The sequence below is a fragment of the Chaetodon trifascialis genome, chromosome 1, assembly GCF_039877785.1.
Source record: "Chaetodon trifascialis isolate fChaTrf1 chromosome 1, fChaTrf1.hap1, whole genome shotgun sequence".
Lineage (NCBI taxonomy): Eukaryota > Metazoa > Chordata > Actinopteri > Chaetodontiformes > Chaetodontidae > Chaetodon > Chaetodon trifascialis.
This window is the reverse complement of record NC_092056.1, coordinates 30,486,600-30,510,113: the sequence shown is the minus strand read 5'-3', so window position 1 is coordinate 30,510,113 and position 23,514 is coordinate 30,486,600. Positions and strand designations below refer to the sequence as shown.

The 23,514-nt window shown below is 41.5% G+C and overlaps 1 protein-coding gene across 1 annotated transcript in view; it reads right to left on the bottom strand.

Annotated features, from left to right (window-relative positions):
- Positions 1-17,571, bottom strand: part of adamts17 (ADAM metallopeptidase with thrombospondin type 1 motif, 17) — a 121,371-nt gene extending 103,800 nt beyond the window's left edge. Inside the window, exons 1-3 of the mRNA XM_070966639.1 lie at positions 17,447-17,571; positions 16,726-17,090; positions 9,808-9,979 (exon numbers count right to left, since the gene is read on the bottom strand). Coding sequence (XP_070822740.1) covers positions 9,808-9,979; positions 16,726-17,090; positions 17,447-17,504 — 595 coding nt within the window. The 5' untranslated portion in view covers positions 17,505-17,571. The remainder of the gene's footprint in view (positions 1-9,807; positions 9,980-16,725; positions 17,091-17,446) is intronic.
- Between the last annotated feature and the right edge of the window lie 5,943 nt (positions 17,572-23,514).

Genomic DNA, 23,514 nt, shown 5'->3' with positions numbered 1-23,514 from the left:
TTCAGCTAGCTGGGGGCTCCAGTGTCAATCTGGGACTGCTTACTTGAGGCATTCAGCAGCCACCTCAGCAGAAGCTCTTGCCTGGAATGAGCTCTGTACTGTTTGACATGTGTGGTGTCTGTTTAGCTTGTTTCATGAGGGCACAAATGTAACTGATAGATCTTTTATTCTCTGGGAAGCTCTGACATGCCTGTGACAATGCAGGAACAGTGAGGGCTCCCTGTAAAACTGCATTATGGATTCACCCAAGACACTGACTCCAAACCAAGAACCAAGGGCCCCAGTGCATTGGGAACCAATCGGCCAGAATAATCCATGTATTGTTGTATATGTAGTGTACAAAAGCCTTTTATCTCACACTTGAGTCTCTACGCATGTTGCTTACTGAATCTCGCAAGTATATATAGGTCTCACTAGACTCTAAGAATGGCTAAAAATAGTTTTGAGAAACAAATTACATATTAAATGTTACATGTGTTTTAGCCTGAGAGAGAAAATACTGAAATATTACCAAAATAATGGCCAGATCACTTAATACCCCTGGTGGAAATGGGGTCCTCCACAGCCAGTAAGTTTACTTCGGCACCATGCTGACTATGCATGAATGCAACTATTCACGTGGGGATGTTCGCTCCCGTTAGTCTTTCAAGTCAAATTTAAAATGGCTGGAATTAACTCTGCAAGTCCAACCTAAAACCCACCGTTTGACAATGTCTTCCAAAAGAAGACAGTAATTTGAGCGTCTTCTGATCTGCTGCCTTTCCAGATCTGCTCCTTTGACTGTTACAGTCTGACAACTGAGGGCTTCGGGTAGGTATGTTAGGTATTTCATCAAGTCCTGCCAGCCTCAACTGACATCTCCTGCACTTAATACAGGAACACACATAAGGCACAGGTCAGCAAGTGTCAGCTGGCCAGATATTGAACAAAAGAAGAACCAGACACTGAACACAAACTTTCAGAATGAAGTACCACAGAATTCATGTCTGGAAGTGACAGCGTATACAAAAGACAGTTGAGAGCTAGTGGGCCCATAAAAGTTGATACATATCCCACCCAGGCAGAAACAAGAGACTACCCAGTAGGGATCAGAGCTGCTCTATGATCTGGAGGGGGGGATGCTTGTAATAAGAAGGAAGAGAGTATGTGTTTGAGTCACACAGAGACAAATAACACAGTGCTTTGAACTATGAAACCAACTCCAGCACCACAGGGGAAAAATGACTGCCTGCTCAGTACTTTGTGGAGGAACAATGCCTCAGTGAGTGGACTGCTGCTGCTGCTCAGGCCTGAAGTAATTAGTGTTGTTTAAAGACTCTGAGAAGAGAGTCACAAAGCAAACCTCTTTTCAGAAAAATGCACTAGCTTTTTCAACATAAAGACCTTGTTCTTGCATAACTTGCATTACCTTGATAACAGCCATGATGCATACGCAGCTATATCCTCATGATGAATCAAGATGAATGTCTACCAGTATGAGTGAACACTGTTAGGTACATCAGACTCATATTGGCTCAGAGAAAACTGCTGTGTTACTTTTGTGACACATTTTTGTACCGGATTAGCCTACTAAGAAACGTAGCCTGTATGTTGAGTGCCAAGGGAAGACTGTCAAACCACGAATGTATTTGGATCATTCAGGTTGTGTCAGTCAGAAATATGTCCAGTGTTGTGCCTGAATGCGTTCATTGAATGATAGTTCATGAACTCGTTCATATTTTGGGCGAACGTGAACTGAACGTACTATATTACTGCCTGATGAACGTAACTGTGAACTCGTTCATTCTGGTGTCTGTGAACGGCACGCTCTCTCAGTTTAACTTTGTTCAATAGGGTGCCAGATTTCTATACAGCCTTCCAGGCGAAAACCCGGCTAAAACACACTGTAAACAGGCCTTAATATGTGGCGGAAAAAACACCCAACCTGGCAACACCAGCCACCGGTGTCGCATCGCTGCATGCGTCATCAAAACAAAAAGCAGCGTGGAGGCAACAGCAGGAAGGCGGCGTTGTATGATCATTTAAATGAGTTTTATGACAAAGTTGGCGAGGATGGGAAAAAAATCTTACATTTCTGTGCAAACTTTGGCTTTCAAAAAGAAATCCACACTTCAGTCACATCCACAGCAACCCTGAAACAGCACATTGAACTGAAGCACCCGGCTAGCCTTTCAAGTTTAATAGCTTGCAGCAACATATGGAAAACAAGAACTATGAGCTAGTTCATTTTTGGAACGGTGAACTTAGTTCAAAATTTTGAATTATGAACTATGAACTGAACTAATTCATTTTAAAATTTGTGAACTGAACTTTGAACTAGTTCATGCAGAAAGTGAACTTTCCCCACACTGAATATGTGTATGTGTGTGAATAGTGGATTTGTTTTGATGCCTAAATGTCTGAAAGTTTGCTAGTATGTGATAGCTTTGGCTAGCCTGCTGTACACATGTTCAGCCATTTTGAATCAGAATCAGAGAAACCTTTATTGCCAAGTACGGTTTGACACATACGAGGAATTTTCTTTGGTGAAGTTGGTGCATGACACATATAGTAAAAAATAAGCTGTTGAAGTAGTAAAAAATATAGCAATATAAATATATAAATATATGCACTTCTTATTTAGCATTAGCCTCACTAGCTAAATTCTTGTCTTTCTGTTAGCATTTAGTAGCACAGCTGGATGAAGGGTATTGTAAATTGGGACAGCAATAAAACATTAAAGAGAAAAGTTGATTCTGGTGTAAAGCAAACATAATTCAAACGCAGTTTAAAGAGTAGCCCAACTTAAGTACATGTGCATGTAGGCTATAAGCATCATTAGCAAAGGTGAGTCTGTGTTATGATACTGTGGAGTATCTGAGTTTGTATAATGATGGAAAAGAAAGACAAAAACACTATTATTGTAAGCATTATTTGGAGAGGTTTCCCTGCCTCGTCATTTGCATCGTGTTTTGTTGTCCTATCCGGACAATGTGCTTCCTGTTTACACTGGCACACAGATGCCCAGTGTATGTGAGCGGTCATGTGATACATGTTTTCAGGTGTGTTCGTATGGATGGTGGGCGGAGAATGATGGAAGTACCTCTGGCAATGAATTCATGTTCCATTATGTTAGCTTAAGTTCTTGCAGTGGAAAGGGCTATTTCAGCATTGGACTTTCGAGATGTCATTTCACTGGTTGTCAAGATTGTGGGTCTGACATAATATGAGCCAAAGGGCAGATGGCAGGGTGACAAGAGTGAAGGAAGAAGAGAGAAGCGTGGTGTGCTGCAAATGTACAACACTTTTTGTTGAGACCATGACGGACAATGAATGATGATGATGATGATGATGAATGAACCCTCATCCCTAAAGTTATTTGGTTTAGTTTCTGTATGCATTTATTTGAAACCGCAAACCAAAAATGAAAAACTAGAAATGGTGCAACTAAATGAAAAAGGAAATTGGCTCCTGCAGGTTTTTTCAGAGGAAATTATGAGGGAACTAACTTGGTCTCCAGCCATGACGGAAGCAGATGCCTACGGTGTACTGTTGCTTTAACTTCCTTTGGGCTTTTCTCATTGACTGGGTGACAGTCTCAGATTCCACTCATGAAGGAATTTCATTACCAGAGACAGGACAGAACCGCACACTGCAGTAAGAATTATAATTAAAAACTCTTTTAGTTCAATGGTCAGGAGCACCTAGAAAGGGACTGCATGTGTTCTTTTTCCACAATTGATGCTTTTGTGAGGGAGAAACTCAAAGCATGCAGACCACACGTAATGCTGCAAACACACGGATTACTACTGCTACTTGGAAGTTTTAACAGACAAAATTTTGAAATTTCTTGGAACAAAAAAGTTGAATGGCTAACCTACAAAGAGAATGCAAATTGCTGGAGATGATTTGGAGTGTGTTCCAGCATGCTGTCCACCTAAACTTTTATTCAAACCCAGAGAACATTATAGATCTCCAAGTTTCCAAGGATCAGGCTAGAAATGATTGAATGTGTTGAAGTGTGTAAACAATGATGTACAAGACATATACAGCAGTGATTTCCAAATTGTAGGTTGCATGCATATTGTTCAACCTCAAAAGAAACATTTTATTTATTAACTTATTTTTTCAAGTTTTCCAGAACAGCAGTCTGACTTAATGTATAAGGGTTAATCTGGACCCTGAGGCTGGACCAGTTGGCAAACAGTGATATAGAATAATGCCATTTGAGGGAATGGTGCAGTGACAATAAACATGGAGGGCCTTTTTTGGAGAACCCTCATGCTCACAATGGTCATTAATGATGAGGTAGACTGAGGTAGGTCTTGGGTGCGTGGACAGTTTCAGAATCAAAAAACAGAAAAAGCTTTATTGCCAAGTATGATTTTACACATACAAGGAATTTGTTTTGGTGATGTTGGTGCATGACAAATCTTCTAAAAATAGACTATTAAAAAGTAAAGAAAAATAACGTTTTTCACTAATATAACAAATATAACAATATAAATATATATATACAAAGTCAGTCACAGTTTGGCCAACTCCAAGACCACCTGCTGTTTTCGTTCATGTGTGCAGCAGTGCAAAGAGCAAAGAGCTGCGTGAAGTGGAATATAAATGAGATAAATGAGATGTGCTGACTAATTTGCTCTCAGTCACACACACATTACTGATGAAACAGCCAGTCAGAGTGAAGCGTGTCAAGCTTGCTGGGTTTTGAAGAGCTAATTTGTATACTGGTAAAAATACATGATCATACACCAATCATAAAATGCAATAGCATTTGCACCATAATTAATTTCAAGACTAAAACATGAAACACTAGGGAAAAAAAAGAGGTTGGAGAGGAGGTCATGACACGGGATATTAATGAGCTCTGCTAATCCGATGTCTCCAGCATAAACAGGCAGAATACTGACTTAGAACAGAACCTGTGATGTGTGGAGAGGTGTGTGTGGTGTCATTTTATTGTGATTTAATCAAGGTAAACGGACACGTAATGACACGGATCAGAGGCTGCATTTTTACCTACATATGTCCTGCTGCCTTCAGATGACAGCAGAGATTTAATGAACTGGAGATGCACTGGAACATCTGGACACTGAGAATCATTTATAGATAAATGCACACTGTTTCATTGGCATTCCTGCTTTAAAAAGTAAATGTTTGAATTAGTTTGATGCCAATCTGATGCCATCTACAAGTTGGCGAGTTTTTTTTTTAAATAGTTTACCATTATTCTATTATTGCTGCGACTTAGCTTGCTCTGCTTGATGAAATCACCACTGCAGTGGTCTAGTCTATACATCTATTCTCAAAAGTCTAAGACCTGAAATCCACTGAAATACCAAAAACTCACTTTGGAAATTATCAGTGGTCATGTGCTTATCATTGTGCCATAACAGAAACAGGGCTCTTGTCTTTTCATTTTATTATTTTTCAACTCTCAGCTGTTTGAGAGAGAGACAGAGAGAGATGCCAAATATCTCAGCATTGTGACTCTTTCCATAAATGTCCTTTTCCGTCTGACTAATGCTGGAAGAAATGTCTGAGGGACAAAAAGCCATTACTAAAACCTGTGGACAAACAGGGACAGAATAGTAAACTTCAGATTGTGTAAACAAAACCGTTTAAAATGAAACATGTCCTCAAACATGTATAATACTACTTACAAACTAATTACATTTCTGAGCAGCGTCACCTGAAGATTAAAATGACCTGCATAGCAAAGACATGTAGTGACTCTGCCATCAGCCTGTCAATAAAGGGAGTGAAAGCTGAGCAAGGCCAGCAGATGGTTTGCAAGGTCAAAGGTGCCCTGGAGACTTACCAACTTACTGAATGTAAGCTCTGCGTATATTCAGGACTTCCATCTGCATAAAACATTTGCTAAGCTGACTGTAGAAGTATTAAGTCCATTCTCTTGATATTAGGTCACTTTCTTTTTCTTAGATGATTTGATTGCACATGCCATAAAAACATATCTATGAATGACCAAAGAGCAACATCACCAGGTAAAGCCCACAAGCTGCTCAGTCACTCTTTCTCTTTCTCCTCCTCCAGGCTCTTATGCAATATGACACAGTTACCTCCATCCAAGCAGACTGAACTACTGCTGTACCAAGAATGCATGGGAGAGAGAGAGTGGGGAGGGAGTCATGTTGTGAATTCCTCTGGATGTGGAGCTGATTCTTAATGGATATAAAGTCTGCCTCAGTTTGCATCTCTCTCCAGAGACCATGTGGTTGTGGGGAGGAAATGGAAGCTTTTATGAAAAGCAAGGAGAGGCGAGGAGAGACGAGGAGAGGAGACTACAAGACAGGAGCAGAGAGGACTGACTGAGTCCAAGCAGACATGAATGCAAAGGAAAGAATTTATAGTCTGGCACTTCCCTCATCCATCTAACCTCAGGAACATACATATACAGTACATACATACATTTAGTATAATTATCTAACCACCTCTCTGTGTCTAGAGCTGGAGACCCCAACCTCCCATTAAACACTCTGCCGGCACTACTCTCAAAGTTGGGTCTGGGGGCCATCCAAGAATGCAGACAGGAATGTCAGATATCCTTGAAGGGGTTCCAAGACGTTCCCTGGCAGAATAAGGAATAGTTTAACTTCACTATGATTTCATTCACTAGAAATCATGTCAATTAGAGGCTGTATAAAGTTCCACAAGTCATTCGACATCAGCAGACAGCTTTCCACAGAGCAGAATGGGAGTGTATAATGTGAAGCCATTTGGGACTGTGTCATGAAAACATATGAAAAACCCGGCACAACCTTTGTGTGATGGCTGAAAATAAACGAACAGGAGACCTGCAGCTCAGCACAGCTCTGCAGGTTTTTCTTCTTTCCTTCTAAAGAGGAGCTTGCAGTTATTGTGTATGCCCCAGTTATGAACATATGGAAAGAATTTATTTATACAGGTTGTCAAAAGTGCTGGTGGTCTTTAGCTCGGGTGGTGTTATGTAACTTTGGGGGTGCAGCTCAGTTCTCAAGGTCTAGCTGCTGTGGTTAATGAGTGTGCACAAGGGAAATGTGGAGAACGTCTGAGAGAACTTTTAATTGTCTGCAAACTGGCAGGACGATGACGCCAGACAGATCAGGCACAACACAGTCACAGTGTCTGTGAAGATGCTTCGCCGTTCAACACTTCCAGTGGCCACTGAAACCACAGCAGAGACCTGATGGAGCTGTGGCATAGCCATAAAACAAAGTGGATGCATCCTGTACACATCCAGCGTTCCACACATTCGTACATTAAGCTTGCCAGTACAACCACAGTCTGATCTGATGGCTGCTGAGCAAGTTGTAGTTTACCAATAGTATGTGAAGAAGCAGTTCTGGCAGTATGTCAGAGATGTCTAGGTGTTGTGACGTTAGCATACTGAGCAGCTAGCCCCAGCTGTCTCATACGACCGCTTTGAACCTCATGGCCTGATAGTTTCAGCTGGGAGATGTATGTGAGCAGCAAGTTTGCTACATTTCACAAGCTCTCTTAGCTTTTCTTAGTCCAATAAATAAACTTATAAAATGTCAACAAAGGAAATATTCGTACTCGTGTACTTCGTGTACAGAAAAATACTACTGTTCACCTTCTGAATTCAACTTTCTCTCTTTTATGGAACTGAGATTCGGTTCCAACCTGGAGCCCTTTATTGCATGTCATCTCCACTCTCCTCTCCCTTTCCTGTCTCTCTCCAGCTCTAATAAAGGCAAAAAACCCTCACCAAATCCATTTTGGTTTGTGTTTCCACTGCTCCAACAATCACTACCTCTGGTTTGGTCCAAATAAACCCTTATTCCACGAGCTAGATATGAAAATATTCAGGCTATTAGCTGCACAGCTAACTGAGCTAACTATGCAACAGCAGCTAACAACAGCCAAACGGTATAGTGAGCAGCGGTCACTGGTGATATGTTCCCCCCATTAGTCTGGAGTGACTTTCCACAGGTGGCCATATCTTACACATTGTAACCTGTGATCTGCGTCTGTGTATGTAATCTGGAAAATGACATCTGATCATGTGGGTCTTTGAGTTTACAGCTGGCATTATTACATGTTCTCTTTATTTGAAATATGTTGGCACTGGGATCAGATCTCATATGCAAATTGGGCTCATTTTTATTTTTCACACAGCTGCCTGTCACTGTCCAAATGAGTGCAACACTTCGAAGGCAGACCGTCTGAAAGTGACATTATATATTTGAGCCTTTTTCACTGAAGACATTTTGACATTAGGAAGAACACAGGACTAGAAGAAAATGAAAGATGACTGAATTTGAGCCACTGTTTCTTTCTTAGAAATGCAGTCACAACTGTACAGAATGAACTTACACCTGACTGAGGTCCACTCACAATGCAACAGCAATGCATTCTGCTGCATTTGCATGTGTGTTAGTATATTTTTTTCACATGCAGATCACCATGAACAGCTAACTTCAGTTATTTTTGGCTTGTTTCAAAGTCATTTCTGCCTCCAATGTGGCTCAGAAGTCTGTAAAACTAAAACACAGATATTCTGAGAAGGTAGAAAAGCAAGAGAACCTACAGCAACCTTTAAATTCAGGTTCCTGGATGTGTGACACGGTTCTTTGGCTTCACTCACTGACTCTGCCTCCAGAACAGCTCTCTTCTCAGGGAAATGTTTGGATAACTATAGCTCCAATCTGCAACTATTTAAACTTTTCCATGACTTCCCAAGCTGGTCATTAGTGCTTTTGACTCAGGTGTGTTCCACGCTACTAAACCGCCATATTCAAAAAACGGGAGACCGGTTTTGCTCTGCTATAAAGAAAAAAAAAAAAAACCTCAGTGAATTCCTCACTGCAAAAATCTATAATCTTGGCAAAGAGACACCAAGGGTTAGGAAAATATGCACATTATTAATGTAAACGAGCAGAGAGAGTTTGCTCAGAGTTTGATAGCGTTAACAGCGAGGGGCTCAGCAGGTTCCAACAAGAACTTTGCAGAGAGGAGACACACATTAAATAAGGAAACATCTGCATTCCACACAGCCTCTCTTACAACACACTGGAGCTGAATGAACATCAAAGCATATCAGATAGCAGTAAATGTTGCTCTGAAACCTATGATTTATTAGCCCTGCTTCCCTGGGATGTTCAGCTGGCCTATTTAAGCCAGGAGGGCGGAGAGGCAGGCCGAGGTTCATTCACACAGCTCACTGCGAGCACATCACTGCAGAGGCATTTGGAAGAGGTTTCAGGTGTTGTGAGGTGAGTGTAAGAAACATTTGCCAGATTCTGAAAAATCACACCAATCCCATCCACTGGAATTTGACCAGTACGTATGAAGCTTTCTCTGCCATAAAGATCTCAGCATGCAACTACCTGTATGTGCAAAGTACTGTTTGTAAAAGTTTAAGAACCATTTTCAAGAGTGTCACAAGCAAGAAACATTTGGTCATTCTGCATTCAGAACTAGAGAGTTAAATTGAGCCAACATGCAAAACAAGAGCGCAGCAGTTCAAAATGAGCCTTTATATCAAACTACCTGTCTGTGAGACGATCAACCAGCAGGAGGAAATGTTTGGATTTGTGACTGCTGTTGATGTAACAGGATCAGGGAGTACTTGTTTGAAGCCTGCACAAAATGATGCATGCATGGAATGTAAGTGAGGAAGTGTACAGATGAACCTGCACATGAATCCATGCACACTATATTTCATGTTTACAACTCATTTCCTCCCTCACAAATGGCGGCTGGCTGGTCTTTTTAATGGCCTCAGCAAACCTTGATGTCAGCGTGACCATAATCCCAAATCCTGTGCCATCCAGTCTCGCTCTTTGTGTCACTCACCTTGAACAGTCCCACAGTAGTTGGCCTGGTCAGCATCTGGAGCAGAGCCAGTCTTGGCAAAGCGTCGTTGTCGCAGCAGCCGGTGTTTAAGTCCAGAGAATGACTGTGATGGGTCATTTTCACCCACCGGCTGAATGAACAGGCTATCCTCTCCCATCTGAATAAGCCCTGTCTGTGCACAAAACAGACATGTACAAAACAAAACTGATTATTCCCAAAAGGAGTAAAAAATAATCCTTTATTAATCCCACAGTGGGGAAATTTGCAGTGTTACAGCAGCAAATGGTATGGTGCTCAAATAGAAGTATCAGTAAATAAAACAAGATAGGATCAGTAAACAAAATAAGTAAAACAAGGCAATGTTTAAGTTCACATTATTGCATGTAGGAAGTATTGATACTGCACAGTTTAGTACACACTGATATTGAACATGAGTGAATTTGTCAGTTTGGGCGTGTGTGTTGTCGACTAGAAGCAGTGCTGATAATAAAATCTGCTGCCCAGTGCTGTCAGAGTGTCCTGCATCGGGTTGGACATGCTCTCCATCAGGGATGACAGCTTAGCCATCACCCTCCTTTCTCCCAACACCTCCACTCGATCGAGGGGACATCCCAGGGCAAAGCTGGCCTTCTTGACCAGTCTGTGTTTGTGTTTCTTTCTGTCAGCAGTCGAGATGCTGCTGCCCCAGCTGACCACTCCATAGAAGATGTCCCATGCCACCAACAAGTCAAAAAAGGTCCTCGAGTGCTCCCCTGCACTCCAAAAGTCACTAGCTAACAATTAACGTTATGTGATGAGCACAAGCAGTTAAACACTGTGCAGCGTATTACAACGTGGATTCTTAAGTTTACAGGAATATTGCTGCACAGTGTTAGCAACTTCTAGACTCTATGTAGTTCACTGTGATCTGACTTGTCACTTATCTGTACACAGCAATCAGTATTATTCAATTTTCAGCATCAATATAATTCATATTGATGCTGAAAATTGAATAATTGAATAATAACTGACAAGACGACCGTCAAGTCCGTCGAGTGACGTGCTTTTGTGGACATGAAAGGAATTAGTATGTTGAATTTCTTGAAGGGAGTTTGGCATAAATGTTTTCCCCAAAGAGCGCAGGGGGGTTCCAATTAATTAAAATACTGTACGTATACTTTTAAAGTTTTACAACACCACAGAAACGCTAAGTAACTGCTAAAACATTAATAAAGCTGTCAGACATTCACTGACTGCAGTTAGCTATTGGTTTGATTCGTGTTTAACAGTCTTTATATTGTGTGTTTGTGTTGATTCCTGATGGTGGCAGATCAGTAAATGGTTGCATGCATGTTGAAACTTGAAAGCTCATTGCCCCTCTTTAGCTTTCAGTAACTTTAACATTTATTCAGCCGGAAACAGCTAATATTTCTCGGCATAATATGACCTCCTCGTTCTGTCAGCTGCTGTGTGTCTGCAGTGTATCTAGTGACAAGAAGAGATGAGGAGTCTCACCTTGAGAAGTTTCTCAAGCTTAGACGAAACTTATTCAGATTCATCTTCATCACCCTTAGCCCATTTAAAGACTTTATTTTATGATCAAAATATAACAATATGAGTGGTTACAATTTCAATAAACTCAATACACTGACCGCTGATTGTTGTTTGGATACCTTCTTTCTTCATAATATGTAATTATCACTTACTGCTATTGCACCATTGGATCTGATCGTGATGCCCCCAGAAATCTGTATTTATGAAAGGCCCAAGTGGCCTTACCCTGAAAATGACCTAATTCCAGGCCTGTTAGCATGTTTGATGTGTCTCCATTCACACACACAGCAGAGCACCACCAACACAACATCCACAACTCTCCACATCCCACCCTGTGGCAATGTTTCATTGAAGTTTGCCATAAGGTCTAATTTGCATGAAAATCAGCTTGTTTTGCTAACTTCAGTACAAGCTGCTATGGCTAAAAGTTTCCATCCTGAAAGGTGGGGGAGATGGAGGCTTCTGGAGCTGCTGGACCATCCAACAAACACCTCTGACAGAGTCTACTGAAGAAATTCTATCACTCACATCATGTCAAAAGGAAAGTCAAGTGCAAACAGTCAAATTGCTGTTCATCCCTCTTTCCAGCACATATTCGTGAGGTCTCTGCACATTAACAACAGCAACTCACAGAAAAGAAGCAAGACAAAGCACAGACAGCAGCCACAGTGCAGCCACTATGAACAGGCCTGCTCTGACTAGAGCAGCGTGGTATGCTATAAAACAGAGCAGCGACTCAGTCTGTTCCAACGTTTGCACAAACGTTCCGCTCCCAGCTGAGCCCCAGGGCTAACAAATGCTGTTAGCCTGCATAATGTGGACTGGAGGATGGATTAAAGCATTTCTACAGCTCCACAAACATGGGTACATGATACTATTCATAGGCATTAGCCAGAGAGAAAGGTATATCACAACCATGTAAAGACAGCTGTGTTCAGTTGGATCTGAGGAGGTTTAAAATCCCTCCTTCCTCAGCTGGAACAGTGTGATTTAATCTTTCCTGTGTTACAGTGAACTGAAGTAAGAAATCAGTTCTGTAAGTTGCATCAGTACTGTGAGGACATCCAAATAGTACAGCTAATGTTCTTTCCCATACTTTCAGTTTATTATGTTTAGCTAAAATCTATTTATATCATGAAATCCTGTTGTTCTTTGTTCTAATAGGTCTACAGCTGGAATGACCCAGTTTCTCCAGTTTCTCTAAATAAACCTCCATTTCACTTATGTTTAAGTCTGGGAATAGACCAGGTTTCAACTGCTGCTGCTGCTGCTGCTGCTGCTGCTGCTGCTGCTGCTGCTGCTGCTGCTGCTGCTGCTGCTGGGGTTAGGGTTATCTGATGCCACAGCAGTTTCAGAAACATGGCTTTAAGATGCTATTTATAGAAGTGTACAGTGAAGAAAGATGGACAGCAACCACACACCTACGCCTACTTTAAGGATGTGAAACTGCTTGTGTGTCACTGTCCTCATAAGTGGGGTTACATGGTTTAAGCCCTGCCTTGATGATGATAAAGAATCTTGAAACTTCAACTTGTGTTAGACTGGAATGACAGGAATGAGGAAACATGATGTGCTGCCACTCTGGTTAAAAACTACTTTGCTTCCGACAGACAACAGCCATAATCCAGTAAAACATAAACGTGGGTCATTTGAACAACTGACCGATGCTCATGGTTTTCTTGGGAAGACAGCCTCCACATGTTGGAGCATTCCCTGTAATGTCAGGTGATATGAGGATATATAAAGATTTTTGCTTCAATATATTGAAGCACCTTGATTTGTCAGGTGTTGTATTCACTGAATTAACCAAAAACACTTCCTTCTGCTTATTTTATACATGAACAGTTTGTCAGTTGATAAATCATGGAAGCAGACAAAAAATATTTGTATTCATTCCATATTTCTGATAAGAAACAATGTTGCCACTGCTCTAGTAGACTAGTAGTAGCAGTGCAATACTGAGATGATTAATCCACTAATTGATTAGTCGACTGGACAAAAATACATTTATCTAACAATTCTAAAAATTCTGTTATTTGCTTCTCAAAAGGTGCTGATTTGCTACTTTTCTCTGTTTTATATTATTGTACATTAGAGATTATTTGTTAAACAAAGACAAACGGATGGATATCTATTCTGGTGACTGTCATGGCACATTAGGAAACATCAGTGCCTCCACCTATCCTGTTCCCTCCACTGCATTCACAGATGTTGGAAGCTGTTGGATGAACCATACAATACAATTTGTCTACTGCCAGTCCACTGATAGTAATATGAGAAAACACACACACAAGGACATGGTATCAGGGGGCTCTGCTTGACTTGAGCCTCAACCAAAAACAAGCTGCTGATTTAACAACTCAAATAAAACTGACAACTAGTGCCACTTTGCAACCATGACAAATGGACGGTGTGTGCACGACTGTGTGTGCACGACTGTGTGTGCACTGAGGCAGCCTGGCTGACTGATTTGCAGGTTTAAGGACAGCAGCTGTGACTGGATAGTGTTACATATAGCCAGGATCATATGGAGATCAGTGTCACACAGGCAAGCCACAATACATTTGTGGTGAGGTGTGTTGTGCATGGGCGAGACTGGCTTCTCCCACTTAAAGTGTCACTGAGACGGACGGACTGGACATCACAGTTCAAGAAAAAATAGAAAAAACCTTTTCAACATAATAAAATCTAGCAGCTGTCTCGAAAAGAGAAATGAAAATCAGCTAAATGGCAATAAAAGGTCAGAAGTCCACTCTGGCTGGCAGCCAATCACAGCTTTACTCCCAGTCTCTCTGTGTGTGTGTGTGTGTGTGTGTGTGTGTGTGTGTGTGTGTGTGTGTGTGTGTGTGTGTGTGTGTGTGTGTGTGTGTGTGTGTGTGGCACACTGGCTACCAGCTTTGCCTTTTCTGACTGCTTCAAAGAGCAGTTTGCTTGGAAACTTGGATGTGGCAAAACCAATATCTGGTACACTCTGAGCTGCTAATAAAATTTCTAGGAACTGTAACAGACAGAGGCCTCCTGTTTCAGCCGAATCCCAGCAAAGACTCCAACTGCTGATCGTCCTGAATTCTACAGTGTAAACAAAAGACAGTGCGATGAGGAGTCCTACGCTTACAGTCACTTACATACAATCTTTAACTGAATTCATGTAATTAAATGGAATTATTCTAGTTAAACTATAAATGTGTCCCAATTGTACAGACTTCTAACCATGCTTGAGTCTGTGGTATATTTATTGTGCCCTGGAAAAATAATGGTGTTTAAATTATAACACAGTATATTAAAACTTGAATCTTATTTTCACACGTTTGACCATCACTTCTATCCTTTCTAATAACATTGCACTGACAACTTGAGTGAAGAGGTCAGTTTTTACCATGTGATTTATGTTTACACCACAGACAAAGTTTCTTGTCTCGTCAGACTTCACTCTAGTGATGCAATTATCTCTGTGAGCATAGCCCAGACAATACTGTTTTTTTATGCTGATACTGATATTTGGGTGTGAAAATATAACTTAAATAAGTTTCATAAGTCAAATTTAAAGGATCCTCATCAAAGAGCAGTGACATGAGTGGGATACTCACCATGGAAAAATAAACTCATCAGTGCTCTCTGTTGGGCAAATCATGTAATGAGATGCTGTTACTAAAACATTTTCTACTAACATTTTTTTGTTACTTAACAGCTCACATCAATACCACAACATCTGTAATCAACCGAAAATGGGCAAAAATGTCAGCCGTGCCGATATCTTTCTGGTGAGTACAGTCTTATTAGTGACAGGAATGGTGGACAAAACAACAAAAATAAGACCCAAGCAGACCAAGAAATGCCAGCATGTAGCATAAGATTGCTCAGCTTTTGAGTGTGGTGTTGATGGACACCGTTGCCCACAATGCAATGCACAAGAGAAAAGGTTACTCACAGCTGGAAAGTCAAGAAAGTGTTGACAGTGGTTTGGGTGCTTGTGGACTGCTCAGAAGAAAAAAAACTGCTTTTTCATGTTTGAAATTGGCACAAGTGTTGCAGTTAGGTTGACGTTGAGCCTTGCATCATTTCCCATTAGCTCCTAACAGCACATCACTCTAATTTCTACCACAACAGAGCACTGTAAACATACTGTAAGCACATAGTATGTGTTCTCTTGAATTAGTGTAAAGCTTGAAACTGGGACACGGTTTCTCATTGCCCCTCAGCCGCTCACCCTGACACGTCCTGGTCTGGAAAGACTAAAAGGCTGCAGGTTCAACTGCTGCAGCTGCCTCTGGTTTTTTTTTTCCATATAAACCCACCATGTGTCTGAGTGTCTGTACACAGCTGGACAATGATCTGCTCATTCATTGTAGGTCAGCTGAATGCTTAAACTGTCACTGAGGATATATTGAGGAAATAAAGGAGCGCAGTCTACTTTAAGAGCTGGCTTCAAGCCCGTTTCTGCTGAAGAGTCCAGGACCAAGCCTGAACCCCTACCTGCACACTCACTTTACATAAGAGCATTATCCAAATGCCTCCGCTAATGTGGAACTTCAGTGCTCACAGCGGAGAAACTCAGATTTTCTTTAACTCCCCGTCCACAGGGAAGTCAGAGGTCAGGCTCTGTTACAGAACAGCAGACTGGGAGATGCTGAGAGATGGAGGGATGGAGGTGTAACGTTGCTTAAGTTGGATGTTTGGTCATTGCTGTAAAGTAGTTGGTTTGATCTCTTACAATCCAGTTTCTGTAGTTTATTTTTCCCAATGTAGCTTAAAGAACCATCTCATTCCACTGTTCTACAGTATCAATCACATCGAGATTTGAACACAGTAATATTAAAGAAAACTTTAGCATATGTTGAGCAAAGAAAGTTATACTTCACTTTGGAAACAGTTTGACAAAAATAATTTTACCTCAGTCAGTTTTAAAGTTCCCTGACCTTACAACCAAATCGCTCTCGCTCAGTTCATTAACTTACAGCTTCTCCCTTTTGTAGCATCTGAAAGTAGCTCAAGTTTGTCAAAATGACAAAATTTCTATCAAATGAAAATACTTTGCATATCATCATTACTTTAGACAAATTTCCCAGATTTAACAGATTTATCTTTGGAAACTGGGATCTCCACAAGCTTTTAAAACAAAGATCAGTGGATGTGAAAAGTGTTTGGCTGCACAGTGTGACTTCAACTGATCTGACCCACTGGCAGGTCAGTGGTGCCTAACACATTAATTCCAATGACTGATGAGACAGGAGCTTAGACTCATACTCAGAGGCTCATCAGCAGGCCAAACTACTGAAATCCAACCTGTCTTTTCGGTGCATTTAATGAAACGGTCTGGAGCTCGGCTGCTTGGATTGAATGACACGAAACCTATCAATAAGTCCAAAAAAATGAAGATGGATTTACCAGGCCGCCACAGGTGCTCACAGATGCCAGAGAGTCTGTGTGGTTGACGACGGAGCCGGAGTAAAAGCAGAGCTGGTTCATGGATAAGCGGCTCACCGCTGCGCTCTGGTCCCCGCGCCTCTCCTCCACCACGAAGTCTCCTGACAGGAACTTGTCGTCCCGCGTTAAACTTAAATACAAGTTTCTTCCAAAAGCGGGCAGTGACAGAATGATATGATCCGAGTCAGAGTGTCCTCCCCCCGGCACGTCCAGGGAGCGCTGGCCGCGGTGCCGCTGCGTGCGGGCAGTGTGGTCGGTGGACAGGTGCGCCTCCTGCCCGGACAGCAGCCTGGGAACCACTTCATCAGTCTCCAGCTCAGACTGGGCTGTGGGGAAGGACAGTCTCCATCAAACAACGGCTACGATGCGCAAACACAGTCTCCTGCCCTGTGACTCGTAAAGCCACGTTTAACTGCACAGTTCAACTGTGGTTTGCAGAAATCTGCAGACTGCGACTATTAGAAACAGCGTGCAAGTTATTATTGCCGTGATTATTCATTACGCTCGCAGTCAGGGAACCTCACAACCAGACAGGAGGAAACCACAGCCGACTTCCTATCACTGATCTTTAATAACACATTCAGCTGTCTGACTGAAGCAACGGATCGCTTTAGCTGACCTATATCTAAGAGAAACAGACGTGGGCTTCACCGCACACAGCTCCAACGTAAAGAGTACTTACCAGTCAGCCCGATGCAGAGAAGAGAGAGCAGCAGATGACTAACATGGCTGTTATGCATGATAAAGCAAAGCAGGGTAAAAGAACTGGAAGAGCTGGATGGTTTTATTGTGAGGGGACTGGAGCGCTTTGCAAAGCTCTGGGCAGACTGCGCAACTTTCCCAAAGTTGGAGAAGTTGCAGTAAATCAGGCTGGAGAGACTTTGTAGCGCAGGACACGCCTATGCAGCCCGGGCCGGCCTCTGCTGGTGTCAGATTGGCACCATTAAACCGTGACCCGAGAAAAACCCGACAGATCCCTGCTTTCTCATTGGTCAGTGGCACTGTCTGTCACTGTCGGGGGTTGAAACCCTACACGTGGTTCCAAGCGAAGAAAAAAAAAAGCAGAGTGCTTAAAAAAAAAAAGTTTCGTGTCTGCGTGCGTGTGTTGCCATTATAACCTCACTTTTTTTGGCACTGGAGTTATTATTTTGAAGAAAAGCTTTTGGCATGGCTGCAATGAAGCTTTGCATCATTTCAGGATCTCAGAGAGAACATTACTAAAAAAAATACATGGTGTACAAACTAGAAAAAAAAGAATAAATAAGAATCAAAATGAGGAGCATAGATCAGTGGAAGACCCAGTCCACAATGAAATAAACTGAAAAGGAAAAGCAGTCCCATACACAGGAGGTTCTCAGCCATCTTTCTTTCATCCTTCAAACTACTTTTGAGTGCATGGCAGACTTTTATGGTGCAGACTGCATCACACTCTTCATCACATGCACTTTGCCCAGATGTCATGGGTTTGTAGATGTTAGATTTTCCATTGTGGTGAACGCTCTGAACATCCTGCCGTGCTGTCTTCAAAGTTGAGGCTGAAATTTCAGCCTTGACCTTGGAAACAGCCAATGACAAAATAATCAAAACTGAACTTTAAAACTCAAATTTTGAATGCATTTGTTTTGTGATTTGTTCCCCAGTAATCATGAATCAGGGGTGAAATAGTTGAAGTATCAGCAAATGGTGTCACAGCCAATTTTGAGAATTGAAAAATAAATATTTATTTGATAGACACTGATAGAACACATACTTTTGTTTGGACATGTTTTTCCTGGTTTGGGCACCTGAGTTCCAGAGAAGGGGAATCTTTATCCAGAACACAATGATACATAAAACAATGTTCTTCCAACTTTGTTACAATACTTCCAACATGACAAAGCCAGTTCCATAAAAAAATGGTTTCCCTAGTTTGGTGTGGATAAACTTGATTTACCTGCAGAGCTCTGACCTCAGCTACATCAAACACCTCTGGGATGAACTGGAACATGAACACCGAGCCAGGCCTTATGCAACTTCACTGCTGGACCTCTCCAATGTTCTTAAGGCTGAATGGTAGCAAATCCCTGCAGCCAGGTTCCAAAATCTGGTGGAAAGCCTGAAACCAGATGAGGGGAGGCTGTTGAGCTGCAAGTATGCTTCTTCACAAGTGCTTGTTGGATGGTTGGCTAGCTTTGGAAACCCCCCCCCCCCCCCCCCACACACACACACACCTCTACAACTGACAATTTCTGTAACTTTCTGAAACTGACAAACACTACCACATACACTTCACAGAAGTGTGGAAGGAGCCAAGGTCTGAACATTTCTCTCTTTTCTGTCTATGTCTGTGTTAGCATTCTTGTGAACTACCAAGTGCAACACTGAATGTCTTCCAGGAGAGACTGAAAATGTGCACCATACTTGGCAGCTGACTTTAGCCTTTAGTGTGGCCATTCAGAACAGGTTCAGTGGCAACATTCACTTCCATTATGCTATGAGATCCCTTAGAAGAAGTGATGTGAAAGGAAAGGTCTGAAGGTCAGGGTGGTGGATTGGATGTATTATATCTGACTACTGCAGGAGCCCAGGGGTCCTGTCACAACCCAATCCAATTATTGGATGGATCCTTTTGAATATTGCTTGAGAAAAAATCTGAAATCATACGTGGAATTTAGCTTCAATTAAACAGATGGCTTCGATCATAAAATCCCCCAACAGCTCTTAATTAGGAGCACAGAGAACATACTTCAATTCACTGAAAAGACATGACTTTTCAAGCTTTGGTGTAAAGCAATTTCACGAAGCCTGACAAAAGTAAATAACTTCTCACACCTTACAACAGTGCATCCTGCTGTTTCCAAGCACAATCCAATCAAATGGGACCTTGCATGCAGTTTACCTTCAGACAGTGAAGGATTAATTAAATGAATACCACCAGCTGCAACCAGTGCACTCTAAACCAAACCCTGGAGGATGAATTACCAGCCGGTCCAATGAGGCCAGAGCCCATTGCCCTCTCACCATGGGGAGTTAACCCAGGGGTGAGACCTTTGATTGTCAAAGACCCCTGGGCACAAAGCCAAATATTACAAATCAAAAATGAAAGATGAGGTAAGATTAATTTACCAAGGGAAATTGCCATGTAGCAGTCGCAGTGGAAAGTAGGAAAGGGTGGGTCTTTTTTTCAAAAGGTTCCATGATTGAGGCTACGTTTACACTTAGGGAAAACACAAATGTTTTCATGCGGTTTGGCCTGTCGTTTACATGCAAACAGAGTTTATTCATGGAAAACAATCATTTTTAAAAAGTCCGGCCAAAGTGGAGATTTCTGAAAACGCCAGTTGTGTGTTGGCGTGTAAACAGGGTTAAACAGTGTTTTAGGTTCCGAAACGTCACAACATGCGACTGAAAATACTTAACATCGTGTGAGGGCCCTGTTTACACTCACGCCCATAGGCTTGACATAGTTATGATGCGTTCAACAGCGTATTTATCCGGGTTCATGTAAACGACAACATTTTTGAAAACCATGTTGTGTGCACAATGTTATTTTTGAAAACGGAAGGGCCAAAACATCCGTTTTCCAAAATACCCTGCTACGTGTAAACGTAGGCTCAATGACACTGGGGAAAATGTATAAACAGAATCAAATATTTAAATTAGACTGCAAACAATAAAATAGGCCATCAAATGGCAAAAAAAAAAGTATAAAAGTTGTACTAAAGGACAAAGGAAAACAGGTGTCAGCACTTCTGACATTTGTTTCTGTTTCTTTGTATATCTTACATTTTAAAAATACAATATATGAAACAATTTGTTTGAAATTAACACAACACACAACCCTGCCCTTGATTATACACGCAAAACATGTTAATGGGTAGGTTCGCATATTTTCAAGCTTATTTAATACAGTACTCACGTACCCATATGTATATTGAACTGGTTTTGCTCAATGTAATTGTTTGTCCTGTCCATTCATTCAACAGATTCCATCTCAAAGAGCAGCTTACCACCAGGCTGCAAAGCAATGTGTTTCAGGCATTCTGTTGCACCTGAAACCACACCCAACAGTGATGTCACAGGGTCTTGGAGTCCACTTGTGCTTCGCTTCAGAAAGGTGAGAAGTTGAACCACTGAAAGATTTTCAGAGAGTATTAAGCTATTAGGAAGTGGTTTGTCCTGTGTTGGTCAGTGTCTAATTTTCTTTTATGCTATACAGCAATTTTCTGCAGCAATTTTCTCCATGCACTTTACACGTACTGTACCTGGTCTAAACAGAACTTTGTGGGTTTCTGTTGTCATTATACATCACCCCCCTGCGAGCCAACCCTGTGTGGGCATTATCTGCAATTGGTTTGGGATTGGAAAGAGTGTGCTTGAGTGTGCGTGCAGTTTTTGAAGGCTGGCTGACTCCCACACACACCTACAGTACTCCAGGCTAGAGATCTCTAGGATTTATTACCATTACTGACTTGAGTCAAGAATGAATTTTACACAGAAACATGAAGAGTTCTGTAAATCAGTATAATGTGCAAAGAGTTCAAAGTTGTATTTCATGTAACTGTGGTCAGGGAGGAACCTCCACTGTATCAGATGGATGACAATGATTGGCTGATATGATATATCATACAAACCCAACATCTGGCCCATACTGGTGTGATGGTCAGGGTGACAGCTTCAGCTTGCAGCAGTCACACTTGGAGTGTCTTTGTGGTCAGGGATGTGCATTTTTCTCAGGAAATTCAGTGTTTTGATCTGAACGTCTCTGTCAGAGCAGATCACAGTACTCAAGGGATCTCTGCTGAACTGACCACAGATGACTTCTTATTTTCCAGATGACAGAGCGTGGCCATGTGTTCTGCTCTGAGCTTTATAATCACCAGTCTGCCAGGCTGGTCAGCTCACACTTTTGATACAGACCTCACACTGTGGCAACACCCTGGCTTTGTTGCATGCGAATGTGTGTGACATTTTAGCTAACTTCAACACTGTTGTAGAATTCAACCTTATTTTCAGTTCAGTTTTTGTTGAAATTCAAAGTTCATTCCAAATGAAGTGCTGTTTGTGTTTTTGTAATTTTCTGGCACAGCAGTAAAGCCGGTAAGCTGCACTGTGTCAGTTAAAAGACCAGAGTCACAACTGATGAACTCTGAGCGGAGTTCACACGCTGGGTTTCTGTGTGATAAAGAGACAGTTATTGAGTCTTTCTGTGGCAATGAGGATCCTCTCTGCTTCACTCTCTCTCTTTTACAAACCTGCACTCACACACATCTGTGCCCCTTTATACGCATTCACAGACACACCCTAAAGGTGCAGATCATGGCACTGTAACTCTGCTGTGTTTCCAACCAATAAATGAATGAATAAACACTGTTTTACATTTAAAGAGCAATTGTCTGTAATTATTTGTGTTGTGGTAACAGCTGGCTGCGAAGGTCAGTGCTCTGATTCAACCCATCACTGTTCAGCTGATAACAGTCAAATGTATTTTAAACATTGAGATTTTAAGTGAACAGTCCTTTTGTAAGACTATGTCCACTGTTTGGTTATTGGTCCCTTATTGGTGTCCTGTTACTATTTGGTGTCAACAACTATCCCTCATATCAAACCTGCTCCTACCAGATCCCAAAAATGTGTCATCCCTGCAGAATTCAGTTTGCTTGATCTTAAGGCATAAAGACTTCTCCCAGCAAACTCCTTTTGTGGTACCAGGCAGACATGCATATTCCCCCAGCTGGCCAAAACTTTCCTCCTCATTCTGTGAACTGAAAATCTTTTAGCTCATGACATTTTTTGGTCTACATTTCTGCTAACACGGGTAAGTGTGACATACAGAGCAGGTGAGATCAAGAGAAGTGGATAGCACTCAAAAATTCAATGTAAGTAAAAGTACTGTAGCGTGCTGTTGAACAAAAGTGATGCCTTAGGTTCTCTGTTCAGAGGAAGGCCATGATAATGTTTCGTGGACTCAATACCTAAAACAAATATGAGCATTTAAATTGATTAACGTCAGGCCTCACTTTTCCTGTCATTTGTTGGTGCCCTGAATCTTAAATAAACCCCAAATTGATATGTTTATTGAAAACAGATTACACATAAACAAACAACAGTTGTATAATGTCCTCTGTGCAGCTTTGGCTTGGAGACTGCATCTATTTGTCAGGAAGGGTATAACAAAAGACACTATTGAATGCATTGTGGAAAATCCAGTTTTTTGGAGCTTAACCAATACTAAGGGCTTAAAGTCAGGATATCTCAGCCTCTGTTGCTTTAGTTTATGACTAAAGCCTTCTCTAAGGGGTCCTCTACACAATCCTTCAAAATGTTTTAAATATCTCTTTTATCTCATATTTAATCAATGTCAGAGCAAACAGAGGACCATGCTGTAGGTAAAATTATTTTCTACCTTGTTAAGGGCTATCTGAGTTGGTTTTATAGCCCATTAAATTCACTTATTACATGTATAGTTCAGCCTAAATTTGAATAATCATTATAATGACAGGTCTAGAGCGGTTTAACATATATAATACAGAGAGCCAATTTTTCAGTTGAACATGAGGTGAGAAGTCTGATCCTGCTACATTCTTTGACAGAGAAAAGTAGGATGATGAGCACCATCTTGTGGGAAACAGTGGAATTATGACCCAAGAACACTGATTCCCATGAGGAATCGTATGACATTGAATAACCATCCACAACAACAATTGCACTATGTACTTTTGTTTTTCCAATTTTGCATAAAAATGACAAACATAGTGTAGTGTTTAATAC